Below are 25,103 nucleotides of genomic sequence, written 5' to 3' on the forward strand. Positions count from 1 at the left end.
ACATATAAATGACTAAGCATTTTCTATAACTCTTGATGAAATATTCACCATGTATAAAACGTATTTGATCTTACTCATGGGGCTATGGTTAGTGAACAAGCCTGATTTAAATCTTACTGCCCACCAAGATGAAGGAGGGCCAATAATGTGGCCCACTCACTAGCCTAGCTTGCCCACCACTGTGTAAATTCTCTGGGAAGGGAATCAACAGCAATCAGAACTTAACGTGGGAGCATGTATATATATCTATGTGCTGTGAAGGTGCTCCATCAATCCTTCATAGCTTCAGAATCTAGAAATCTGTTTCCTTACATGGTAAATAAGAACCGCCCTTTAGCCTTTAGTAATGGACCAACCAGAAGTAAGGGTTTTGTTTTGCATAGCAACCTCTGCTGCTGCTGTCACCTGACAGGCATGCAGGCAGCCAACTCTGTTTTTGATAGCAATCTTTTGTTCTTGTCCTCTGAAGAGAGTTATTACTTTACAAGCAGCCAAGCAAGCAGGAGGGCTGCAGTTATTTCTTCATCTGTAATAGAGCAGCAAACCAACCAGCAAGCCTGGCAAACAAGACTGTGTTTGTTTCTTTAAGTCACTCCGTGGGTACAGTGTGGCCTATTGGCAAGGACTGCAGCTTGTGTTGGAGAAAAGGAAAACTTCACCGTCTCTTGGAGACTGTAAAAACTGCAATACTAATTTTCATAGAAACTGTTTTTTTTTCTATTGTAACTAATGGGAAGGTCAGATTGTATCAAATTTCTTCAATTGAAAACGGTAGTTCCTGTTTCTCGGAGCCCTGCGGCCGAAGCTGGCTTGCTTTAATTTTCTTGGGAGGGGGGGAAAATGAAGCTTGCAGTGCTGGACTTGGGAACCATATTTGCAAAGATTTTCAAGACTTCAGCTTCTCCTGTTGTCCCTCCAGCTACTTCCTCAAACAGCGGATCGTCAGCCTCACCTTATGGACCATCGCTGATATCAGTTCCTTCATCTAAGGCAACACCTCTCGCTTCTTCCTTGCTCAATGTCTCAGGAAAAGCCTCTGCACTTTCTGGAACTGTCTCTGCTCCAGGTAGCCCTGGCACTGTTAAAAACAATAATGCTTCTCTTCCAGCCTCGGCCAGTGTCCCAAAATCAGCCGGGCTGAGTATTGGTGCTGCTAATCAGATAGCCGTCCGACCAGCTCCAAGCTCCAGTCTGATTAGCTTAAATGCAGTGAAAACCATGCAGGCTCAGACTGGATCAAACAACAGTATCATGTCTGGTTCAGGAAGGTCCTCGGTATATGTTGCAGATTGCGTTACGTGGAACCCGCCTAACAAGCAACATCCATTCACTTTGCCTGACATCGGGGAGGAGTGGCTCACAGATACTGATTCAGTGGAAAGCAACAGTGAAAAGTAAGGAGTTTGGGTTTTATTGGGGTGGGGGAGATAGAGACATATTGTAGATTTAGTTTATAAATGCAGGTTTGTTTTTAGAAAGTCTGCAAAGGTTGCTTGAAACTAATCTTGATTTGTTGGATTTGACCCCTTGTCTTTGATGTCCGGTGATCCCTGATGGGAAGCGATTACTTCTATATATCAGCAACCACTTACATTTGTTGAAATGCTCAACTCATTTAAAGTGTCATTTTAAATGCTGCAACCTGCAAGGCGACGGATTGGGGGCTGGAAGGTCGGATTAAAATGAGCGACTTTTCTCTCTTTTATTTTTGGCCAGAGCAAACACAATGGGCTGAATGGCCTCTTCCTGCATCTTAACTTTTCTATGGTTCCATATAGAAATAGAAAATCGCTTATTGTCACGAGTAAGCTTCAATGAAGTTACTGTGAAAAGCCCCTAGTCGCCACATTCCGGCGCCTGTCCGGGGAGGCTGGTACGGGAATCGAACCGTGCTGCCGGCCTGCTTGGTCTGCTTTAAAAACCAGTGATTTAGCCCAGTGAGCTAAACCAGCCCCATATTGCACCTTTAGTATGGTAAAATGTTCTAAGATGCTTCACAGGAGTGTTATCGAACAAAATATAACTGAGCTACAAAAGGAGATATCGGATGAACAAAAGCTTAAGGAGGATCTTAAAGAAGAAGGGAAGCGGAATGGTTTATGGATGGAATTTTTGGGACTTGAGGCCTGCGCAGCTGAGGGCATTGTCATCAATGGTGGAGCAATGAAAATCAGGATTGCTGGTAGCCAAAACTAGAGGAACACAGATATCTAGGAGGGTTTCTGAGGCTGGAAGAGATAACAAAGTTGAGGAAGGGATTAAAGGCCATGGAGAGATTTAAAAAGACAAGGCGAATTAAAAATGTTGATGCATTTTTCAACTGGAAGCCAATGTGGGTCAGTATGTCAAGGCATGGCACTGGAATGTTACTTGCTGTAATACATGGACAGGGTTTTGCATGACTGGATGTTTTATAGGGAAGTTTGCGTGGGAAGAGAGGGATACCATGAATACGTTGAAATAGTCAAGCCTAAAATTAATAAGCACAGAAAGAAGTCTCACAACACCAGGTTAAAGTCCAACAAGTTTGTTTCAAATCACTCGCTTTCGGAGTGCAGCTCCTTCCTCAGGTGAGGTATGAGTAGTGATTTGAAACAAACCTGTTGGACTTTAACCTGGTTAAAGACTTCTTACTGTGCTCACCCCAGTCTAACGCCGGCATCTCCACATTAAAATTAATAAAGATGTGGATGAGGATTTCGGCAGCAGATGAGCTGGGGCCACTGAGGTAGAAATAGGCTGAATTAGTGATGGCATGGATAAACTAATCCTGAGCCCAAATTAGACACCAAGGTAGTGAACAGTTTGATTCAGCCTAAAGGCAGTTGCCAGGGTAAGGGATGGAATCAGTGGCTAGGAAATGGAGTTTGTGGTGGAGACTGAAGGTAATCATAGAATGGTTACAGCATAGAAGGAGGTTATTTGGCCCATCATGTCTGTGCTACTCTCTGCAGGAGCAACTCAACTGCACAAGGGAAATTAGGGATGGTCAACAAATGCTGGTCCAGCCAGTGACTCCTGCTTCCTATGAAGAAATTTTTAAAAAACCCACTCCCCCACCTTTTCCGCATAGCCCTGCAAATTTATTTCTCTTGAGAAAACTATCCAATTTCCCTTTGGAATCCTCTGCCACATTCTAAGGTAGTGTAATCCAGATCCTCTGCCACATTCTAAGGTAGTGTAATCCAGATCCTAACCATGCGCTGCATATAAATGTTTTTCCTCATGTCATCTTTGAATCTTCTTTCATTCATCTTAAATCTGTACCCTCTGGTTTACATCTTTTCTACCAATGGGAGCAGTTTCCACTCTGTCTAGATCTCTCATGATTTTGAACACCCCTCTGTCAATCTCCTCTCAAATTTCTCTTTTACAAGGTGAACAGCCCCAGCTTCTCCAATCTACCATTAAACTGACGTTCCTCACCCCTGGAACTGTTATTGTTATTTTTTTCTGCACTCTCTCTAATGGCCTCACATCCTTCTTAATGTGTGGTGTCCAGAATTAGATAAAATACAACAGTTGAGGCCAAATCAGTGTTTTATAAAGGTTCTCTGTAACTTAATTGCTTTTGTATGCTATGATCCCATATACCGTATTAGCCATTTCATTAACCTGATCTGAAACCTTTCTTCATTTGTGCACATATATCCCCAGGTCCTCTGTGCATGCCCACTCCACCTTTAGAATTCATTTTATATTGCCTTTCCTTGCTCTTCCTCCCAAAACGTAGCACACACTTTTCTGCAATAAATTTCATCTGCGGGGCAGCACGGTGGCACAGTGATTAGCATTTCTGCCTCACGGCGCCGAAGTCCCAGGTTCGATCCCGGCTCTGGGTCACTGTCCGTGTGGAGTTTGAACATTCTCCCCGTGTTTGCCCGCAGATATGTGGAAACTAACTTGTGATTTCCGATATTGTTGCTAAGGGGCAGCATGGGGATGAGAAATAGGTGGAGCCAAGGATAGATCTTTAGGGGACACCAGAGGTAATGGTTCGGGAGCAGGAAGAGAAGCCATTGCAGATGATTCGCTACCTATGATTAAATAAGTAAAAATAGAACCAAGTAAGTGCTGTCCCTTCCAGGTAGACGGTGATAGAGAGGTGTTGGAGGAGGATAACCATGTCAAATCTGCAGACAGGTCCTGAAGGATAATTTATCTTCTTCACAGTCACATAGAATTCCATTTGTAATTCTGTGAGAGCCATTTTGGTTCCAAGGCAGGGCGAAAACATGACTGGGGGAAAGTTTAGATATGAAATTTGAGGAAGGATGGGCACGGATTTAACAGATGGCAACACATTGGACATTTTGACATTAAGATCAATACTGCTGCCTCCATTTTCATAGGCGGGTTGGCAGAATATATGGAATTGGAGAGTGACAGGGAACAGAGAGTAGTGGTTAATGGATGATTTTTGGACCGGAGGAAGGTTTATAGTGGAGTTCCTCATGGTTCCGTGTTGGGAATCACTGCTCTTCCTGATGTATTAATAACTGAGACCTTGGTATAGAGGGCATAATTTAAACATTTGAGGATGGTCCAAAACTTGGAAGCATTGTGAAGAGGAAAATTAGAACTTTAAAAGGACATAGGCAAGTTGGTGGCATGGGCAGACAAGTAGCAGAGGAAATTTAACGCAGCTTATGCAAAGTGATTCATTTTGATAGGAAGAACATGGATAAACAATGGACGGAATTCTCCCGAGCCCCTATGGTGGGTTTGATGGCAGACATGGGGGGAGAATATGGTAGGAGGAGCCAGAAGCCGATATCATGCCTGCACGGATTTTCAGCGAAATCGCTGAATCCCGCCATGGTGGCTTGAAAAACCCACTGGTGGCCGGTGTAAACCTTTTTTACATCTTGTTAAAGAGATGCAGGTGAGGCCCGACTCCCCCATACCAGATTCCCTATGGTGCTGATAGGAAGCACATTCGGAACAAGGTGACAGTCAGATATCTGGACTGACCTGAACAATGCCTAGGGTCAGTGATATGGGGCCTCCATTCATGATGGTGGATTACACACCATCAGGCCTGCCCGGCCATGGAATATGGCGCAAAACACCCAAATGCACAATGTCATGTGAGAGTACCTTTAAGAAATGGGTGTTTATAAAATAGCTGCAGTGGGTGTACCTTTAAGAAATGAGTGTTTATCAGCGATGTCAGAGAGTGGGTGGAGCTGGGCTGTCTGACTGCTTTACTTTTGCTTTGGGCTCTCTGCTGCAGGGTACATTTTTAGTTCCGTTTTGAGAGCTGGATAGTTGCAGGCAAAGCAAACAGCTTCATACGTATTTCTCTGCAATCTAAAGACTGTCTCCAGATCCTTTGGTGATTCAAAAATTATACCTGTTTCTGTAGAGAAGTTAAACCTGGGGTGGGATTCTCCAACACCACCCCCCCGGATGGGTTGGAGAATCGCCGGGGGGGGGGCGGCGTGAATCCTGCCCCACCGCCAGCTGCCGAGTTCTCCTTCCTCAGGTGAAACATTAGCTCTTTTCTCTCCCTACAGATGCTGCCAGACCTGCTGAGATTTTCCAGCATTTTCTTTTTGGTTTCCGATTCCAGCATCCGCAGTAATTTGCTTTTATCCAGCAGCATGGTAATATTTATCAGAATGGTTTGAACTGGGACTTTTCTCTAGAAAAGAGAAGACTGAGGGGGTCAAAGTCTTTAAGATTATGAAAGGATCTGCTGGGATATACCTAGGTAAGGTGTTTGCACACCGGCGAGACCAGAACTCGAGGTCTTCAGTAGTCATTAATTAATCCAATGGCGAATTCAGCAGAAACGCCTTCACTCAGAGTGGTTAGGCTCTGGAACTCACCACCACTAGTTGTTGAGATGGCTAGAACAGATGGATTTAAGGGGAAACTGGACAAGGACATGAGGGAGGACATCAGCGACAGAGTTGCACCCGGCGCAGACTCTGGCGCAACAGGTGAATCGCACGTGAGCCCCAAATCGCACTCCGTACTGGGGGCGAAACCTTGTGCGAGTCACCCGATTCGCACCATCTGATGCAATCTGGATCTTGCCCTCGCTGGGAGATATCCAGATCTGCATATTTAAATGAGCTGATACCTGGACACCAGATTTGCCTGTCGCCTGGGACTCACTGACCGCGCCTGAGAGAACTCAGTAGGGCACCATTTAGTCCTGGTCCACAAAAACGTGGACCAGTTGTAACGGCACCTTGGAGGGGTGGGGGGGAGGGAGGCCGAGGGGGAGGGTAGAGATCTCTCAGGCCATTGGAGACCCTTGGATGGTCAGGGTGCCAAGGTGCCAGGTTGGCACTCCCCTGGGTGTAGGGCGGCCTTGCGAGGTAGAGGGGGGGTTGAGAGTAGTCCCGGGGACCTCCCCAAGGTTAGTGGTGAAGGGGTTCAAAAGAGCATGAGGGTGCCTGAAGGAGGGTGAGGAATTCGGAGTTGCCTTCCAAAATGGGCTGAAGCTCGCTAGCAGGAAATTCCTCAAAGTGTGGCCTTGGTGGGAAGAAACGCCCAAGGCCAAGAACAATGGCAAACTACCGTTGGATAGTGGAGTGTTTCTTGGCGCTGCAGTCACTAAGAAACACCTCGCTACACGTGACGTTCAGCGGACTTTAACTTGAGTCCGCTGAATTGTGTCCAAAGGGTATATTGATGGGGATTGTTGAAAAAGGGTGGGAGGAGGCTCGTGTGGAGTATACACGTGGCATGTCGGGCTGAATGGCCTATTTTTGTGTTGTAAATAATTTGCCATGTGTGCTGTAAGTGGAAATATCGAGCGGAATTCTCCGCAAGGCCCGACGCCGTCGTGAAACCCGGAGAGGTTCACGACGGTGCGGAGGCCGCTCCTGGCCCCCTATTCTCCCCCGCCAGGGGGCTAGGAGGGCCGTGCCGTGAATCCCGGCCGCCGGGCCTTATCGCTGGCGTCAAGGCCCGGTGCGCCGAGAATGGCACGGCCAATGCACCTAATGACGTCAGCCGTGCATGTGCGGGTTAGCCGGTTCCAACCCGCGCATGCGCGGCTGACGTCACGACGGATGACTGCTCAAACCCGCGCATGTGCGGTTGCCGTCTTCCCCTCCGCTGCCCCGCAAGACATGGCGGCTTGATCTTGCGGGGCGGCGGAGGGTAAAGAGTGCGTCCCGTTGAGACGCCGGCCCGACGATCGGTGGGCACCGATCGCGGGCCAGTCCCCTCCCGAGCACGGTCGTGGTGCTCATTCCCCTCTCCGCCCCCCACAAGCCACAAAACAGCCGTCGGCACAATGTTCACGCCGGCAGCGACCAGGTGTGGTTGCCGCCAGCGTGTACCGGTCTGGAACGGCCGGCCGCTCGGCCCATCCGGGTCGGAGAATCGTGGGCTGCGATTCTCCGAGTGGCGTGTCGCAAAACGCGACACGCCATTTTGGGGGGGGGGGGTGGGAGAATCGCGGGGGGTGCCAGAGCGGCCCTCCCGCGATTCTCCCACCCAGCATGGGAGCAGAGAATCGCACCCGATCCTCCTTTAGGAACATGAAATGAAATGAAATGAAAATCGCTTATTGTCACAAGTAGGCTTCAAATGACTGTGAAAAGCCCCTAGTCACCACATTCCGGCGCCTGTTCGGGGAGGCCAGTATGGGAATTGAACCCGTGCTGCTTGGCCTGCTTTAAAAGCCAGTGATTTAGCCCTATACTAAAACATGCCAATCTTCCTTCTGAAGGTCAATGGGGAATCCAAACTTAATAAATGCTGCGTAATCTGTTGCAGAGAGTGATTAGTATTTCCTAACATCTACGCCAGTTACTTGCATTTGTAATTTAGAATCATGTTCCCCAAATCTCCCGTGACTTCTGCTGTTGCACGTCAGTCATTCATATACGCTTCTTCTCAATCAAAATGACTTGCTGGCAAACGTTTATGCAGCCAAATATTTCTATTCATGGCACAATGTATAGTAGTGTGACACAGTTTGTCCCCATTGTGTCAACATTTGCAGTCTTCTTGATGTCTCCCATGTCCCCAACAACAATGAGAAAATAATCATGTAATATTCTCTACCATGTGTTCTATTTTGATATATTTCTGTGTAATAGCTAAAGGGAGCAGAAGGTGGCATAAGATGTCTGTTCACGATCTTGGTAAGAGTGATCTGATCCTGCCATCTGTCCATTTCTAGCCTTGCATTCTCTGCTGTAGCTTGGAAGAGGATTGTTTTTAATACTTTATACCAGAAATGGAAAATGTACCAATCTCTAATACTAACACCCTTCAGCTTGTAGAGCAAAATCCACCAAAAACAAAATCAAATTCTGGGGGTGGGGTGCGACAGGGTGGTATGGTGGTTAGCACTGTTGTCTCACAACACCAGGGTCCCTGGTTCAATTCCAGTCTTGGATCACTGTCTGTATGGAGTTCCTCCCACAGTCCAAAGATGTGCAGGTTAGGTGGATTGGCCATGATAAATTGCCCCTTAGTGTCCAGGGATGTGCAGTTCAGGTTAGGGGGTAGGGAGGGGTAGTTGGGTGAGTGGATATGGGTAGAGTGCTCGTTTGAAGGGTCGGTGCAGACTCAATGGGCCGAATGGCCTCCTTCTACACTGTAGGGATTCTATGGATTCATGGCAGAGATTAGAATCGTACTGTCTAGTAACTAAGTCTGCTCTAGGGGTCTTTGGGATGGATTTTAATTCTTAGCATTGACAATTTTCATGAAGTTTTGGGCACTAAAATAAATAAAGTACGGTGATATTACTGGCTGTGGTGAAACCATTATAAAAAATGGTGCACCACAATAGTGAAACATGGCAGTCCACCTGCATGGAGCTCCTGCCCCATGTCAGCAGCATTTCACCCAATTGTTGTCCAAAACTTAAGTGGAAAGCACAATGTGGTTATAGACAGTGCAATAGGAATCCTGAGATTAATACAGTCTTGTGGTGGCCTTCTTGTTTAAGGTTTCTGTAATGTTTCCGAGACACCAGTTCTAGACATACTCTGGATCTTCTGTGAAGACTTTAGCTGCTAATTATAGACATAACAGGAGAACCTCCCATCTTTTGGGGAGAGGGGTCATACCCAGAAGGTACCCCAGAAGATGCACTGGGGGACCTGCTGGAAACCGCCATGCAAGGACTGCCGGCAATTGTGCGGGATGTTTAAACTTCCGTTGGGCACTTACTCTGTGCTGGGAATTATCCAGTGCTCTGATTTAAGTAGGAGACTTCAGACGGTTCCGCCTCTCTTTAGTTACACAGATAATGTTAGGAGGATTAAAACCACTTCTGACTCCTGGGTAATGCTAGTGCTGACCTGTCACTGTACCAAACCTCGCTCCCCACAACAATATCTCAGCCCCCTGGCTACTTGCCTCATTACCCGACTACCCTCCCAAACCCCAACTATCCTCATGAGCTCCTGACTAACCCGACCTATCTCTCAATCCCAGACTACCTCCCACATTCTCCGACTACTCCCCAAAACCTGACTACACCCCAACTCTTCTTGACTAACTATCTGATCCCGAACTACCCTCTCGACCCCCTAATTACTCCCCCGCCCCCTGACTACCACTTCAACACCCCGACTACCCTCGTCCTTCTTCAATGAGGAAACAGCATTGCCTGTATCAAAGTAGCCTTTTAAAAAATAAATTTAGAGTACCCAATTATTTTTTTTCCAAATAAGGGGCAATTTAGCGTGGTCAATCCACCTAACTTGCACATCTTTTGGGTTGTGGGTGTGAAACGCACGCAGACACGGGGAGAATGTGCAAACTCCACATGGACAGTGACCCAAGGCCGGGATTCGAACCCGGGTCCTCAGTGCCACAGTCCCAGTGCTAGCCACTGCGCCGCCGTGCTGCCTGCAAAGTAACCTTGAATTTAGTTTTGCTACTGTTTTTCCAGGTAGTTTTGAGCTCTATTTGCCACATTAGTCAGGCACCAGATCCTTCTTGTGCAAAGAAGTTGACTGATATTTTATTTGGGTGGGCAGCTATCTTCTCCGTGGAGTTTGCAAAACAATGAGAATGAACGGTCCGATTCTACAGACTGCAGGTACAAGGAGCAAATGATGGAAGTCATGTGGCACTGAAACTCAATATTAACATTCTTAGTTCTGTGAAAAGAAGGGAAATTAATTCAATTAATGTAAAATTAATGTGAAATGTTACTTATCCAACACAAATACCTGAGATCCTGTAAGCTGGATTGTTCCATCCATCACTCTGCTTATAAAAAGCGTGGGTTTCCTCCAGTTGGTCCGGTTTGTTCCCACAAGTCCCAAAAGATATGCTGTTAGGTGAATTGAACATTCTGAATTCTCACTCTGTGTACCCGAACAGGCGCCAAAGTGTGGTGACTAGGGGATTTTCACAGTAACTTAATTGCGCGGTTAATGTAAGCCTACTTGTGACAATAATAAAAATCTCCTGTGTATCCTCTCCAAAGCCTCAACCTCCTTCCTAAGATGTGCCAGAATTGGACACAGTGCTCCAGTAACCAGTGTTTTTAAAAGGATCACAACTTTGTTGCTTTTCTACTCTACTCCCCTATTTATAAAACAAAGTATCCCATGGGCGGGATTCTGCATTCAGTGACGCTGGAATCGCAATCGGGCGGAGAATTGGACGTTGGCCGAAAATCAAGGTCGGCGCTGGCCACCCACCAGAGCGCTATGCTCTGGTGCCTCGATGGCAGCATGAACGTGAACCATGCCCTGCACCGCGGTGCAGGGCATGCAAACGTACAGTAGCACTTGTTAACCTATTATTAGGTGGATTAGGTTAGATGGATTGGTCGTACTAAATTGTCCCTCCATGTCCGAAAGCTTGGGTGGGATTACTGAGGGCAGCACAGCAAAATGGTAGAGGCGTGAGCCTAGGTAGGGTACTCAAAGATGTGGAGGCTCGGTGGATTGGCCACGCTAAAGAAAATTGCCCCTTAATTGAAAAACTTGAATTGGGTACTCTAAATTTAAAGACAAAAAGGTGGGGTTACTGGGTGATGGGGATGAGGTGGGGGTATGGGCCAAGATAGGGTGCTCTTTCAGAAAGTCGGTGCATACTTGACGGACCAAATGGCCTCCTTCTGCACTGTATGGATTTTATGATTCTATGATTAATGGGCAGGTAGTCTCCGGCTTCCCATGATGCTCCACCTCTGCCGGCTGAAATGACGCCGACGGCGTTTACTTGTGGTATTTAAAAACAGGGACTTGACACCGTGGCTGCTGAGGAAGATAGGGGAGGTAAGACAAGTTTCAAACGGTGGGCGGACAGTCATGCCGTAGGCTTGGGGGCTTTTTCCAGGACCAGGGGAGTAACGGGGGATGACCAGGAGGTGGGTCGTGTATTTGCGGTGTGCCCCCTGGGGTGTCCAGGCACGGAATACCATTACCACAGCCCGCGTGGCAGCCATTTGGCTGCGCACTCCGCCGACTGCCTATTGAATCCTGTAAATGTGCAGAGTGCCAGAAGTCATATGGGTGCCCACCCCAGGTCACCCCCAACCCCAGCCGACCCAACAACAGGCGCTGCATGGTATAGCGCAGCCAGTGGCCCACCAGGTGTTGACACCCCTTAGTGCACCCATCTGAGGCGCTACCCCACTGCAGGGGGAGCAGGGGAAGAGCAGAGTACAACCCTGAACAGCGAATGCATGCACCATGCTCCACCAGTGGCACTATCTGCTAGCCCACCCCGCAGGACAACACTCATACCAAGCTCCATCTGCCCACTGCGCCCCTGCTCCTGTCCATTCTGCATCGCACACAGGACCCGCGGCCGACCAGAGCTATGGTCCCAACAGGTGCCCACCCTCTCGCCCAGCCCCATCATTTAGCATTCGTTAACATGTTATTAGGTGGATTAGATTAGTGGATTGGCCATGGTAAATTGCCCCTTAATGTCCAAAAGGTTAGGTGGAATTGCTGGGTTACGGCGATATGGTGGAGGCGTGGGCCTAGGTAGGGAACTCTTTCCAAGAGTTGGTACAGACTTGATGGGCGGATGGCCTCCTTCTGCACTGTAGGGATTCTATTCATACCATCAAGCATAGCGCCGGTCAGTGACCAACAGTTGCGGTGTGGGGAGCGTGGGAAGGGGGTGGGGCCAGGGGACACGGACTGGTGACTCATTCGGGCCACCCTGAGGAGGTTGTGCAACTTCTTTCTGCACTGCTGTCCAGTCCTCGGAGTGGGGCCCACGGTGCTCACAGTCTCTGCCACCTCTGACCAGGCCCAGTGACATCAGCGGGTGGCAGCCTCCTTCCCACCCCAGGGAACAGGGTGTCCTGCTTCTCCTCCACGTCTGACCAGGCCCAGTGACCTCAGCGGGTGGCAGCCTCCTTCCCACCCCAGGGAACAGGGTGTCCTGCTTCTCCTCCGTGACGTCCAGCAGGATCTCGAGCTTTGCGTCTGCGAACCTCGGGACCTGTCTCCATGATGCCACCTTCTTTTCTGGAATGAAAATGTGGGAAGAAAGTGCTTACATGCAGCTGCAGCTTGCTCGGCTATAGATTGCTATTCCTGACCCCAGCGAATCACACGCCGGCGTGCGTTGAAACTGCAGTAGTTCCACGTGGCATGAGTGCTGGCCCTTTAGCATGTCCTGAATGGCTTCGGCTGTCGCACCACCATTGGGATCGCCAAACACCCGCCATTCAGTCCCAGCGTCAGCACTTAGTCTCACAAATGACAAATTCCGCCCCATATGTTTTATTCATTTAAAAAAATATTTTAATTAAAGAAATATAAAAAAAAACAAAATCCACAGGAACAAAGAATACAAGCCCACAACATGCCCTGATACCAAGCCCACAACACTCCCCGCCTCTTTAATTTTCCCCTCCTTATCTCCTCCCCCACTCTGAAAAGAATCCCTAAACTCTGCCTCCCCCACGAAAACTGCACCCAAAAACCACCTCTCCCTCGCTGACACCTTAATTCACCTTGAAGAAATCGATAAATGGCTTCTACCTCCGGGTGGATCCCTCCTCCGCAACCCCCCTCAGCAGTCTCCGGACCCCCCTTACTGCACCTAACCTACCGCTTATGGGATCCTTGAGCCCCCCCCCCCCCCCCCCCCCCCCCACCCTTCAAGGACAAGACACCCCCGGCCCAACCCCTGGCACGAGCAATGTGGCATCTTGGGTGCCTAGCAGTAATACCAGGGTACCACCCTGCCACCCGGGAGTCTCCAATGGCCTGGCTAACAGCCCCCCCCAGGTGCCATTACGCATGGTCCACATCTGTCTGGACCAGTACTAAACGGAGCCGTGGCGATGTCTCCCAATCAAGCCCATTAGCTCCCAGGCCCCAGTAGAATATGGCAGAGATTTATTTAAATGAGCCCATGTATATCCGATCGGCCAATGACGTTGAGATCCCAAATCTGTTGATTCTCGCAAGACGTTTCAAGCGTTGCGAATCTTGCGAGAGGCCCCTCACGAGATTCAATGGCCTCGTTGCATCACCAGGTCGGGCATGATGAGGATATTAAATCGCGATCCTTCCTTTTCTGGAAGAGTCATTAGTGTATGGAATTCTCGTCCCCAGAAAGCAGTGGAGGTTGGGTCATTGGATTTATTCAATGCAGAATTGGACACATTTTAGGTAGACAAGGGAATTGAGGGTTACAGGGAAAGACAGCAAAGTGGAGTTCAGACACAACCATGATGTTGAATGGCAGAACAGCTCAAAGAGCTGAACCACTGACAAATTTATCAATCAGAAGTTTGGCTATGAAGTCATATGTTTAATATTTTCCTCATTCAGTGACTGCAGAGTTCAGCAGCTCATTTTGCAAAAATAAAACCCACACACCCTGGGGGGGACGGAATCTTACCAAAAAATGGGAATGTGTCAATACGGCGAGACCTCTCATTGAATCTTGAGCCTCTCTTTAATCAAAAGTGAGTGGGCGTAGTTTGCGCCGCCACTCTGTCAAGACATGGACTCTTGGAGCCGGGAAGCAGATGGGGCGTTATATTTAATGAGCACCCCGGCCAACGCTGCAGCCACATGGCACCTGGGCCACATTCTTGGGGCCCTCCCCTTCGGCAGTCATCGGCAGCAGATTCTGCCCTCCCCCACCCCCAACGACAGTAATCACAGCAGGTTCCCACCCCCCCCCCCCCAACAACCCCCCGTCAAAGTCTGCTCCAAAGCCCCCACCCCCCGCCCGCCCGCCACCACACATATGCACTCCCATGAGGGTCCTGCTCTGGCACTGGCCCCTGGCACAGGTTGGCACCGTCAGGTTTGCATGGCAGTATCAACCTGTGTCACTGCTCGGGCATGTCCCCCCTGGGGTCTATACTTGCACCTCCAGAGGGATCACCTCGACTGCCTCATGCCTGGTCAGTGTAAATGATGCCGGTGTCCGGTGAATATTCCGGCGGGGAGAACTTTGCTCGTTAATGACATGCTAATGTATTACAACTGGGGAGGGAGAGGAGGGAGGGGGGGGGGGGGGGGGGGGGGGGTGGAATTCCAAAATCCGATCGCGCCAGGGAGAATCATATTTGGGCGGGTAGGGGGTTGAATTCCAAAACCTGAGTCACATTTCTCTAATCTCTCCTGGATTTTGAGCCCATCCTGAGTTTCTCACAGATGGAGAAAGAAGTCTCAGAATCTGAATGAAATGAAATGAAAATTGCTTATTGTCACAAGTAGGCTTCAAATGAAGTTACTGTGAAAAGCCCCTAGTCGCCACATTCCGGCGCCTGTTTGGGAAGGCTGGTACAGGAATTGAACCGTGCTGCTGGCTTGCCTTGGTCTGCTTTCAAAGCCAGCGATTTAGCCCTGTGCTATACTAGCCCCTGGTATTGCTCCCAAGATATAAAATTGATTGGAATAAACAATACTGGTTTATGTCCTACAATTTGGAGGTGTTTTAAATAGTTTATGCAAGTTGTACCTTAAAAGTATCACAATAGGAAAATTGCCCACAAGTTGTGAAGCACTTTCAAAATGGAGAAAACCTCAGACAATTCATGCACTGCCACTTGGAAAGAAGTTAATTAAAGAAGCAAATCAAGCCCATCTTTATATAGTATAACATTTCTGCTCTGAAATGAAATATATAATACCCTCCATTCAAGGACCCGAAAACTTGAGCTCAGGGTTAAGACTGAAGTTTTCAATATTTAATTGTCTCAGTCCAATTTAAGCTCAGAGTGCAAGTAACTAATTAAAAAAAAATGTTAATGCAAGAACAACTGGGTGTAGGTTTTCATTCTGAATCTGGAAGATCTAGTTCCTTCTTTTTAACTTTAATATTAACTGCCATTGATTCTATTCACTGTCCATTTTATTGTGTCTCCCGGAGCACTGATAATATCTTTTGCAATTAGAATAAGTGATGTGCTTCAAGTTGTAAAATTAAATATGACACTTGGAGAAGATGAGTAATTTCCCTTAGTGGCTGAAAGGGGGAAGAATGTCTTCCCTTTTTTTGTGAATATTCATCAGGTAGTCGAAACAGAAGATACTCCATGTGTAACTGGAGCATCAACTTTATCCCAAGAGTCTCAGTCATTGAGGTCATTGTTGGTATTCAAAGAACAAAGAACAGTACAACACAGGAACAGGCCATTCGGCCCTCGAAGCCTGCGTCGATCACGTGTCCTAACTAGATCAACTGCCTGTATCTATACCCCGTCTATTCGTGTATCTGTCCAGATAAGCTTTTTTAAAATTGCTTTTTCTGAGTTACAAAGCCAGGGCTCAGTGTGGAGAGGGGCGACCCCCTAATCCTGCACCTTGCCCGCTCCAAAAACCAATTCCAATTCAAACTGAATCCAATTCATGGTCCCCACAAGAGAGACATACCAGATCTGAGCCAAAAGGCAGAACAGATACTACACTTGATCTTAGCCAAAAGGCCGAGAAGCGATTGTCCAGATAAGCTTTATAGGTCGCTAACGTATCTGTCTCAATCACCTCACTTGGCAGTGCATTCCAGGCCACCACCACCCTCTGTGTAAAAAAAACTCCCCCGCACATCTCTACTGAACCTATCCCCCCTCGCATTGAACTTGTGCCCCCTTGTAATTTTCAATTCCGTCTTGGGAAAAAGCCTCCAACTGTTCATCCTATCTATACCCCTAATAATTTTATATACTTCTATCAGGTCGCCCCTCAGCCTCCGTCTCTCTGGGGAGAACAATTCCAGTTTATTCCATCTCTCCTGAGAGCTAATACCCTCCATACCAGGGAACATCTTGGTAAACCTTTTCTGTACACTCTCCAAAGCCACCACGTCCTTCTGGTGGTGTGGTGACCAGAATTGGACACAGTATTTCAAATGTGGCCGAACCAACGTTCTATATAATTGTAACATAATTTTTGAGCTTTTATACTCGATACCCTGTCCTATGCCATATGCTTTTTTACCACCATTTCTACCCGTACAGCCCTTTTAAGGATCTGTGGACCTGCACCACCAGATCTCTCTGTGTCTCTATGCTCCTGATGGTTCTGCCATTTATTTTATAGCTCCCACCTGAATTGGATCTACCTCGCATTTGTCCGGGTTAAATTCCATCTGCCATTTCTCTGCCCAATTTTGCAGCCTATCTATATCCTGTTTTATTCTTTGACAATCTTCATCACTATCATCCGCAAACTTGCTAATCAGACCCGTGATGTTTTCTTCCAAATCATTTATATATATTACAAACAGCAGAGGTTCCAGTATTGATCCCTGCGGAACACCACTAGTTACAGACCTCAATTCGGAAAAACACCCCTCCATTGCTACCCTCTTGTCTTCTATGGTCAAGCCAGTTCTGAATCCATTTAGCAAGTTCACCCCTGACCCCATGTGATTTAATGATTTGCACCAGCCTGCCATGAGGGATCTTGTCAAATGGTTTACTAAAGTCCATGTAGCCAACATCCACAGCCCTTCCCTCATCAACCATTTTTGTCACCTGAAAAAACTCAATTAAATTAGTGAGACATGACCTCCCTCGTACAAAATCATGCTGTCTGTCACTAATAAGGCCATTCACTTCCAAATGTGCATAGACACTGGGGAGGATTCTCTGATCCTGAGGCTACGTGTTGATGCCGTCGTAAACGCTGTCGGGTTTTACGACGGCGCCAACAGGCCCCCAGGAGCAGCTATTCCGAGCCCTACTGGAGGCCAGCACGGCACTGGAGCGACCGACCAATGCTGCTCCAGCTACCGATACTGGCCTCAAATCGGCGTCGCAGGTCTGTGCATGCGCGCTGCGCACCATGACTGGCTCGATTGCGCGCATGGGCGGTGGCTTCCTTCTTCACGTCGGCCCCGATGCAACATCGCGTAGGGCTACAGGGGCCTGGCGCGGAGCAGAAGAGGCCCCCAGCCCAAGAGGCTGGTCTGCTGATAGGTAGGACCCGATCGCCGGCCAGGCCACAGCTGAGGCCCCTCCCCCCCGGGGTCAGAAACCACCCCCTCCAACCAGGCCGCCCACAAAAGGATGCACTCCGAGATCTTGCCGGGTAAGACCACATGTGGACGGCGCCGGCGGGACTCCGATTTTTTTTTTTGCCACCACTCGGCCCATCCCGGGTGGAGAATTGCCGGGGGGCCCGCCTAGAGTGGCCCCCCGACCGGCGACATGGCGCCGATTCTGAAGAATCGGCGGACTGGTGTCGGGGTGGCTTCGTGCCCGGCCCGCCGATTCTCCAGCCCGGCGTGGACTGAGAATCCCGACCCCTATCTCTGAGAATCTTTTCCAACAATTACACTATCACGGACGTCAAGCTCATTGGCCTATAATTACCTGGGTTATCCTTGCTACCCTTCTTAAATAACAGGACAGCATTGGCTGTCCTCCAAACCTCTGGGATCTCACCTGTCGCCAAGAGGAAACAAATATTTCTGTTAGAGGCCCAGCGATTTCATCTCTTGTCTACCTCCGTAATCTGGGATAGATGCCATCTGGCCTTGGGGATATACCTACCTTAATGCTTTTTGAAGTCGAGTTGCCGGCGTTGGTCTGGGGTGGGCACAGTAAGAAGCCTTACAACACCTGGTTAAAGTCCAACAGGTTTGCTTCGAATCACTAGCTTTTGGAGCGCAGCTCCTTCCTCAGCTGAATGAAGAGGTGGGTCCCAGAAACACATATATAGCAAAGTCAATGATGCAAGACGATACTTTGAATGCGAGTCTTTGCAGGTAATTAAGTCTTTACAGGACCAGACGGAGTGACTGGAGAGAGGGATAATCACAGTTTAAAGAGGTGTGAATTGTCTCAAGCCAGGGCAGTTGGTAGGATGTCGCAAGCCCAGGCCAGATGGTGGGGGGTGAATGTAATTAGACATGAATCCAAGATCCCTGTTGAGGCCGTACTCATGTGTGCGGAACTTGGCTATCAGTTTCTGCTCGGCGATTCTGCTTTGTCGCACGTCCTAAAGGCTGCCTTGGAGAATGCTTACCCGAAGATAAGAGCTTGAATGCTGAAGTACAAATGCCCTCGACTGCTGACGTGTTTCCCAACTGGAAGGGAACATTCCTGCATGGCGATTGTCGCGCGATAACCATTCATCCATTATCGCAACATCTGCATGGTCTTGCCAATGTACCACAATTCAAGACATCCTTTCCTGCAGCGTATGAGGTAGACAACGTTGCCCAAGTCGCACGAGTATGTACCGTGGACCTGGTGGGTCGTTTAATGGTGGTATCCATGTCGATGATCTGGCACGTCTTGCAGAGGTTGCCATGGCAGGGTTGTGTGGTGTCGTGGTCGCTGTTCTCCTGAAGGCTGGGTAGTTTGCTGCAAACAATGGTCTGTTTGAGGTTGCGCTATTGTTTAAAGGCAAATAGTGGGGGTGTGAGGATGACCTTGGCAAGATGTTCATCTTCATCGATGATATGTTGAAGGCTGCAAAGAAGATGTTGTAGTTTCTCCGCTCCAGGGAAGTACTGGACGATGGAGGTTGTGTCCCATGTTTGTCTTCTGTGGAGGTCATTGCGGTTTTTTGCTGTGGCACATTAGAACTGTCGATTGATGAGTCTAGCACCATATCCCATTTGTACGAGGGCATCTTTCAGAGTCTGTAGATGTCTATTATATTCCTCCTTGTCTAAGCAGATCTTGTGTATATGGAGGGCTTGTCCATAGGGGATGGCTTTTTTAATGTGTTTAATGCTTTTTAACACACATAACACTTCCTCCCTCGTAATACGACCTGTTCTAAAGTGTTTACACATCCTTCTGAGACACCACCAATCAAGTTGTAGCTTTTAGGTGAATGGTCGTGTACCAAAATCTGTGGACACATCGCTGAATCGGCTGATAATATTCTCAGAATCATTGGAGTGTTGATCTAATCCTTTGTGGATGCTACATACCAACTGCACTAGACCTAATTCTTCACAGGACTGATCACCTACGAATGAATCCAAATCCTCTGATACAATACTGAATGGGATGGAATAAACTGTGTTCTTTACCACCACACACAGTTCATAAGCACCATAACATTGAATGCGTGAACCATTATTTATTTATTTTTTTGAAATTTAGAGTACCCAATTCATTTTTTTTCTAATCAAGGGGCCAATCCACCTAGCCTATTGGTTGTGGGGGCGAGACCCATGCAAACATGGGGAGACTGTGCAAACTCCACATGGACAGTGACCCAGAGCCGGGATCGAACCTGGGATCTCGGCACTGTAAGGCAGCAGGGCTAATCCACTGAGCCACCGTGTTGCCCATGCGTGAACCATTATAATCTCGAGATATTTTGTGATTTCTTCTGATTGGCTGAATTTTTAGATTTTATACATCAGTCATGCTGATTGAATTGGCTTTGGCACCAGGGTCTAACTTCAATTGGACCACTGTACCGTTTACTTCACTTCAAGTGATAGCAGCCGTTTGCCCTCATCAACTGCATTTATTTTAAATGGAGTATCAGTTTGCATTTTTTTTAAGTGCTGGGGAATTTTTTGGTGTCTCCAAAAAATTATTCTTCTCTGTTATTATTCTCCAACAAACAATGATGTTTCATCACTGGAGACTGTCGTCCACTGTGCTGACTGATCTGGGGTTGAGTTTAGAGTAGCAATTCTGAGCAAAGTTAATTTTTTTTCTTTTGCAACTTGCCAAACGCTGGACACTGTCTTAATTTGTGCATTTGGCCACATCATTTACACAGAAATACTTTGCCCTGATCCTTAATTTGTTTGTTGGTGTGCTAGGAGCTGCAGGAACCTTCCCGCTTATTCTGGTGGTTTCCCACCTTTTTGGAAAAAGGGCAGAAGCCGGTGTGCTTCCTCCAAGAAGATGCTGCCATTACTGAGAAACACTTTAGAATACTGTGCTGCTAGCTCGTGAGCCTGACAAATCCTAACTATTCGTTCCAAAGATAGCTACGATTCCCTCAGCAACTGTCCCCTCAGCTTATTTTCATTCACACCAAACACAATCTGGTCCCGAATCATGGAAGGTTTTAGCTTTTAACTTTAACTCAGTGATGAAATGATCCATGGACTCTTCTGTCTTCTGTAAATGTGATTTCAACACATATTGTTCATCAATTTAATTCATTCTGGGGGTCCAATGTTCATCCAATATTTGAATTACTTTATTAAAATGTTTACAATCTTCATTATTTGCAAATTTAAACTTATTAGACACAGCAATTGCCTCGGGCCCTGCTGCTGTTGGGAGCATCGTTACATTACGCAAAACTGATTGATCTCCTAAATTTACTGCAGGAAGAAACAGATTTAATTGTCATTTAAACACACAGCACTTGCTGTCCACACTACCATGAAATCTGAGACTTATTGATGGCTTCAACAACTCCATATAGCTCATTTGCGCAGTCTGCAAAGGCTTTCAATCTCTGTGGACCTCGTGGCAGGCTTATTTTTTTCTCAGTGTTTAATAGCATCCAACCCTGGTACCATATAATGTCCTTGTCGGATGGCCTGATTTATATTACAAGAACACTTGTAGCTAAATCTATAAATGATCTATTGACATTAACTGTGGGTCAAATATATACAAAACAACAGATGACTAACACCTCATTTTATTGAGGTGTTTTTGATTTTACAACAATGACAAAATGAAGAATGTACATGAGTCTATAAACATAGTGCAAAAAGCTGGCTCCCTTCCTTACAGGTCCCACCTTTATTAACCCCCTACTCTAAGCTAAACTAACCTCTTCCCCCTTCTGCTGACGATTAATTTTCCGCAAAGAAGTCGATGAACGGTTGCCACCTCCGGGCGAACCTTAACATTGACCCTCTCAAGGCGACTTGATTTTCTCCAAACAGAGAAAGCTAGCCATGTCAGGTAGACAGGACTCCGACTTCGGGGGCTTTGAGTCTCTCCAAACCAATAATGTCTGTCTCCGGGCTACCAGGGAAGCAAAGGCCAGAACACCTGCCTCTTTCTCCTCCTGGATACGCGGATCTTCCGACACCCTGAAAATCGCCACCTCTGGACTCAGTGCCACCCTTGGTTTTAACACCGTGGACATGACATCTGCAAACCCTGCCAAAATCCCCTAAGCTTCAGACATGTCCAGAGAATGTGGACATGGTTAGCTGGTCCTCCTGCACATTTTGCACACCTGTCTTCCACCCCAAAGAATCTGCTCATCCGGGCCACTGTCATGTGAGCCCGGTGAACGACCTTAAACTGTATCAGGCTGAGCCTGGCACATGTTGTGGACGCGCTGACTCTACTCAATACATCCGCCCAGAGACTATCCTCTATCTCTCCTAACTCCTCTTCCCATTTGTGCTTCAGCTCCTCAGTCTGTGTGTCCTCTGACCCCATGAGTTCGTTATAGATGTCAGAGACCTTCCCTTCTCCCACCCACACTCTGGAAACTACCCTGTCCTGTATCCCCCTTGGTGGTAGGAGCAGGAAGGTTGAAACCTGCTTGCGTAGGAAGCCCCGCACCTGCAGGTACCTGAATTTGTTTCCCCTCGCCAACCCAAATTTCTCCTCCAGCTCCCTCAAGCTAGGTAAACTCCCCTCTATAAACATATCCCCAATCCTCTCAATCCCTGCTCTCTGCCATCTCCAGAAACCCTCCATCCATACTTCGCAGGGCAAACCAGTGATTATTACAGATTGGGGACCAGATCGATGCTCCCTCGGCTCCCACATGCTTCCTCCATTGCCCCCAGACTCTCAGGCCTGCCAGCACCACGGGGCTAGTGGAGAACCATGCTGGCAGGAACGGCAGAGGTGCCGTTATCAACGCCCCCAAACTGGTGCCCATGCATGAAGCCGCCTCCATATGCTTCATGCCGACCCTCTTTTCTCTCCCCCCCTCCCCCCCCCCCCCCCCGTCTTTCTCAGCTGCTCTACCACCCTCCCTGTGGTTAACAAGCCGAACTCCCTCTGTAGCCTCCGCCGTTCCCTTAAAAGCCCTGCCTCTGGGGTCTCCGCATACCTCCTATTGATCTGTAGTATCTCCTTTACCAGTCGGTCCATCTCTGCCCTGTCTACCTTCTCCCTATGGGCCCATATTGAGATCAGCTCCCCTCTAACCACCGCCTTCTGCGCCTCCTAGACCACCGCTGCCGGAATTTCCCCCGTGTCATTGACCTCCAAGTAGTTTTGAATACATTTCCTCAACTGCCCGCACACCACCTCGTCAGCTAGAAGTCCCACGTCTAACCTCCAATCTGGGCACTGGCTACTGTCTTTACTAACCTGTAGGTCAACCTAGTGTGGGGCATGGTCTGAGATTGTGATCGCTGAGTACCCTATGTTCACCACCTCCATCAGTAGAGCCCTGCCCAGAATAAAGAAATCAATCCGTGAGTACACTTTGTGCACGTGAGAGTAGAAGGAGAACTCCTTCACCCTCGGCTGCACAAATCTCCATAGCCCCCCCCCCCCCCCCCCCCCCCCCCACCTGTTCCATGAACCCATTTAGCTCCTTAGCCATTGCAAACACCCTGCCTGTTTTTGAGCTTGACCGGTCTAAACCAGGGTCAATAACTGTGTTGAAGTCCCCTCCCATGACCAGTTTATGCAAATCCACGTCTGGTATCTTCCCCAGCATCCTTCTTTATAAACTCCACATCATCCTAATTTGGCGCATACATATTTACTAGTACCACCTGCACCCCCTCCAGTTTCCCACTGATCATGATGTACCGGCTCCCACATCCGAGACTATTCTACCCGCCTCAAACACCACTCGCTTGTTGATCAGGATCGCGATCCCTCTAGTCTTAGAGTCCAGTCTCGAGTGGAAAACCTGTTCAGCCCAACCTTTCCTCAATCTAATCTGGTTAGCCACTCTAAGGTGCATCTCCTGCAGCCTTCAGCCCTCTCAAATGCATGAACATGCATGCCCTCTTGACCGGTCCGTTTAGCTCTCATACATTCCAGGTGATCAGTCTAGTTGGGGGGCTCATCGCCCCCCCCACCTTCACCTATCAGCCATCCCCTCTTTTGGGCTAGTCGCCAGCCCGCGCCTCATGCTTCCACTGGCCCACCCCCAGGCAGCCTCTGCCCACAACCTCCTCTCTGTCCCTCAGCAAAAGTCCCTTCCCCGTTATATTTTGTTAAAATAAATTTAGAGTACCCAATTCCTTTTTTCAATTGAGGGGCAATTTAGCATGGCCAATCAACCGACCCTGCACACCTTTTGGGTTGTGGGGTGAAACCCATGTACACACAGGGAGAATATGCAAACTCCCCACGGACAGTGACCCAGGGCCGGGATCGAACCTGGGACCTCGGCGCCGTGAAGCTGCTGTGCTACTCACATTCCCACAGTGCCCCACATTCACTTATATACTAATGAGACTCCTAGTGGTCAGGCAGTGAATTACAACACAACCATGATATCACCGCAAGGGGGTGACCATAATGCTCAATAAGAGAATAGCACTTACAGCGATGAGGACGATTATGGACGAAGGGGGATGACACATCATGTTTAGTGGTGTCTTCGAAGAGGCACCAGTGGTCCTTGTAAATGTGTACACTCCCAGCTGGGACGACGTGGAATTCTTGAAAAAAACTATGGCGGAAATCCCCAACATAGGCACACACCGACTCATCATGGGGGAGGTGGGGGTGGGGGGGAGCTTTAACTGCGTCCAGACAAATAAAACCCCAAATCGTGGATAAAGTCAAACATGACGAAGGAACTGGGTGTGCTCATAGAACAGATGGGTGTAGTGGACCCATGAAGGTTCACACACCCAGGGGAGAAGGAGTTTTCTTTCTTCACCCAGGTAGACCCGATATTTACTCATCCTATCTCCACCTTGTGAAGGTGGTGTCCATTGTTGTGGGAGTAAATGTGTGGTTGTTGCAGATGGGGACCATGGTGGATATTTTAGTTAGGCTGAAGTGTTGCCTCATTTGGTACCACGTCTGGAGCGTGACTATTACCACTGGCCTTCTCAAGTGCTTGGTTGAGGAGGATGAGAGTGCGATTGTGACTAGGGCTTGGAGTGATGTCCATATGCAGGAATTCTCCTCCATCCTCACCCATTCTGCTCCTGGTTCCTTCACCCATCCTCTCACTCTGGCGTTTGAGAAGTAGAGGAGTCAGCAGATCATGCTCTCTGTCCCTGCTTTGGACACCAACCCCACCCCTTCGACATTCTGAGGACGAATGCCAGTGGCCCTGGTTGCCAACTGTGGTGAATCACAGTAGCTTAATTCACACTGTATTACACATGTTGTACTATGTCTCTGTAAGCTCAGCACACAAGCAGTTGCACTGCTCTGCCACTAGGGGGAGATGCACTGGGAGTGTACGGGAGTTTGTACTGGGCTCCACCCACGGCTCCTCCCCCTAACCGGAAGTATAAAAGTTGATGTTGAGAGCCTGCCTGCCAGTTCATCTGGATCTCACCTTGTCACAAGCAGGGTCTGTTGTAAGTCAATTAAAACCACTGTTCACTTCTAACCACGTGTTGCGTGAATTGATGGTCTCATCACCAACCATGTCAGTTGTAATGAAATGCACCAGCTGAGGAGTTTAGTGCAGAAGAAAGAAATGGCTGAGAAGCTGCAGAAAGGCTCAAAAATGGACTGGGCGCGATAAACGGCCTCGTTGTGTCCGACTCAGTGACTCGATGAGGGCATTTAAATCTCACGAGGCCTCTCGCAGGATTTGCAACCCTCG

At 48.2% G+C, this 25,103-nt stretch overlaps 1 protein-coding gene and 1 pseudogene across 2 annotated transcripts in view; one reads left to right on the forward strand and one right to left on the reverse strand.

Annotated features, from left to right (window-relative positions):
- The first annotated feature begins 438 nt into the window (after window positions 1-438).
- The window catches only part of LOC119962862 (protein FAM149A-like), a 159,431-nt gene continuing 134,766 nt past the window's right edge, over window positions 439-25,103 (forward strand). Inside the window, exon 1 of one of the 2 annotated variants that reach the window (XM_038791058.1) lies at window positions 439-1,394. In XM_038791058.1, coding sequence (XP_038646986.1) covers window positions 841-1,394 — 554 coding nt within the window. In that variant the 5' untranslated portion in view covers window positions 439-840. The remainder of the gene's footprint in view (window positions 1,395-25,103) is intronic. The other variant, XM_038791059.1, reaches the window with a different exon arrangement.
- On the reverse strand, window positions 15,668-15,871 carry LOC119963979 (annotated as a pseudogene).

This window comes from Scyliorhinus canicula, chromosome 3 (assembly GCF_902713615.1).
Source record: "Scyliorhinus canicula chromosome 3, sScyCan1.1, whole genome shotgun sequence".
NCBI lineage: Eukaryota > Metazoa > Chordata > Chondrichthyes > Carcharhiniformes > Scyliorhinidae > Scyliorhinus > Scyliorhinus canicula.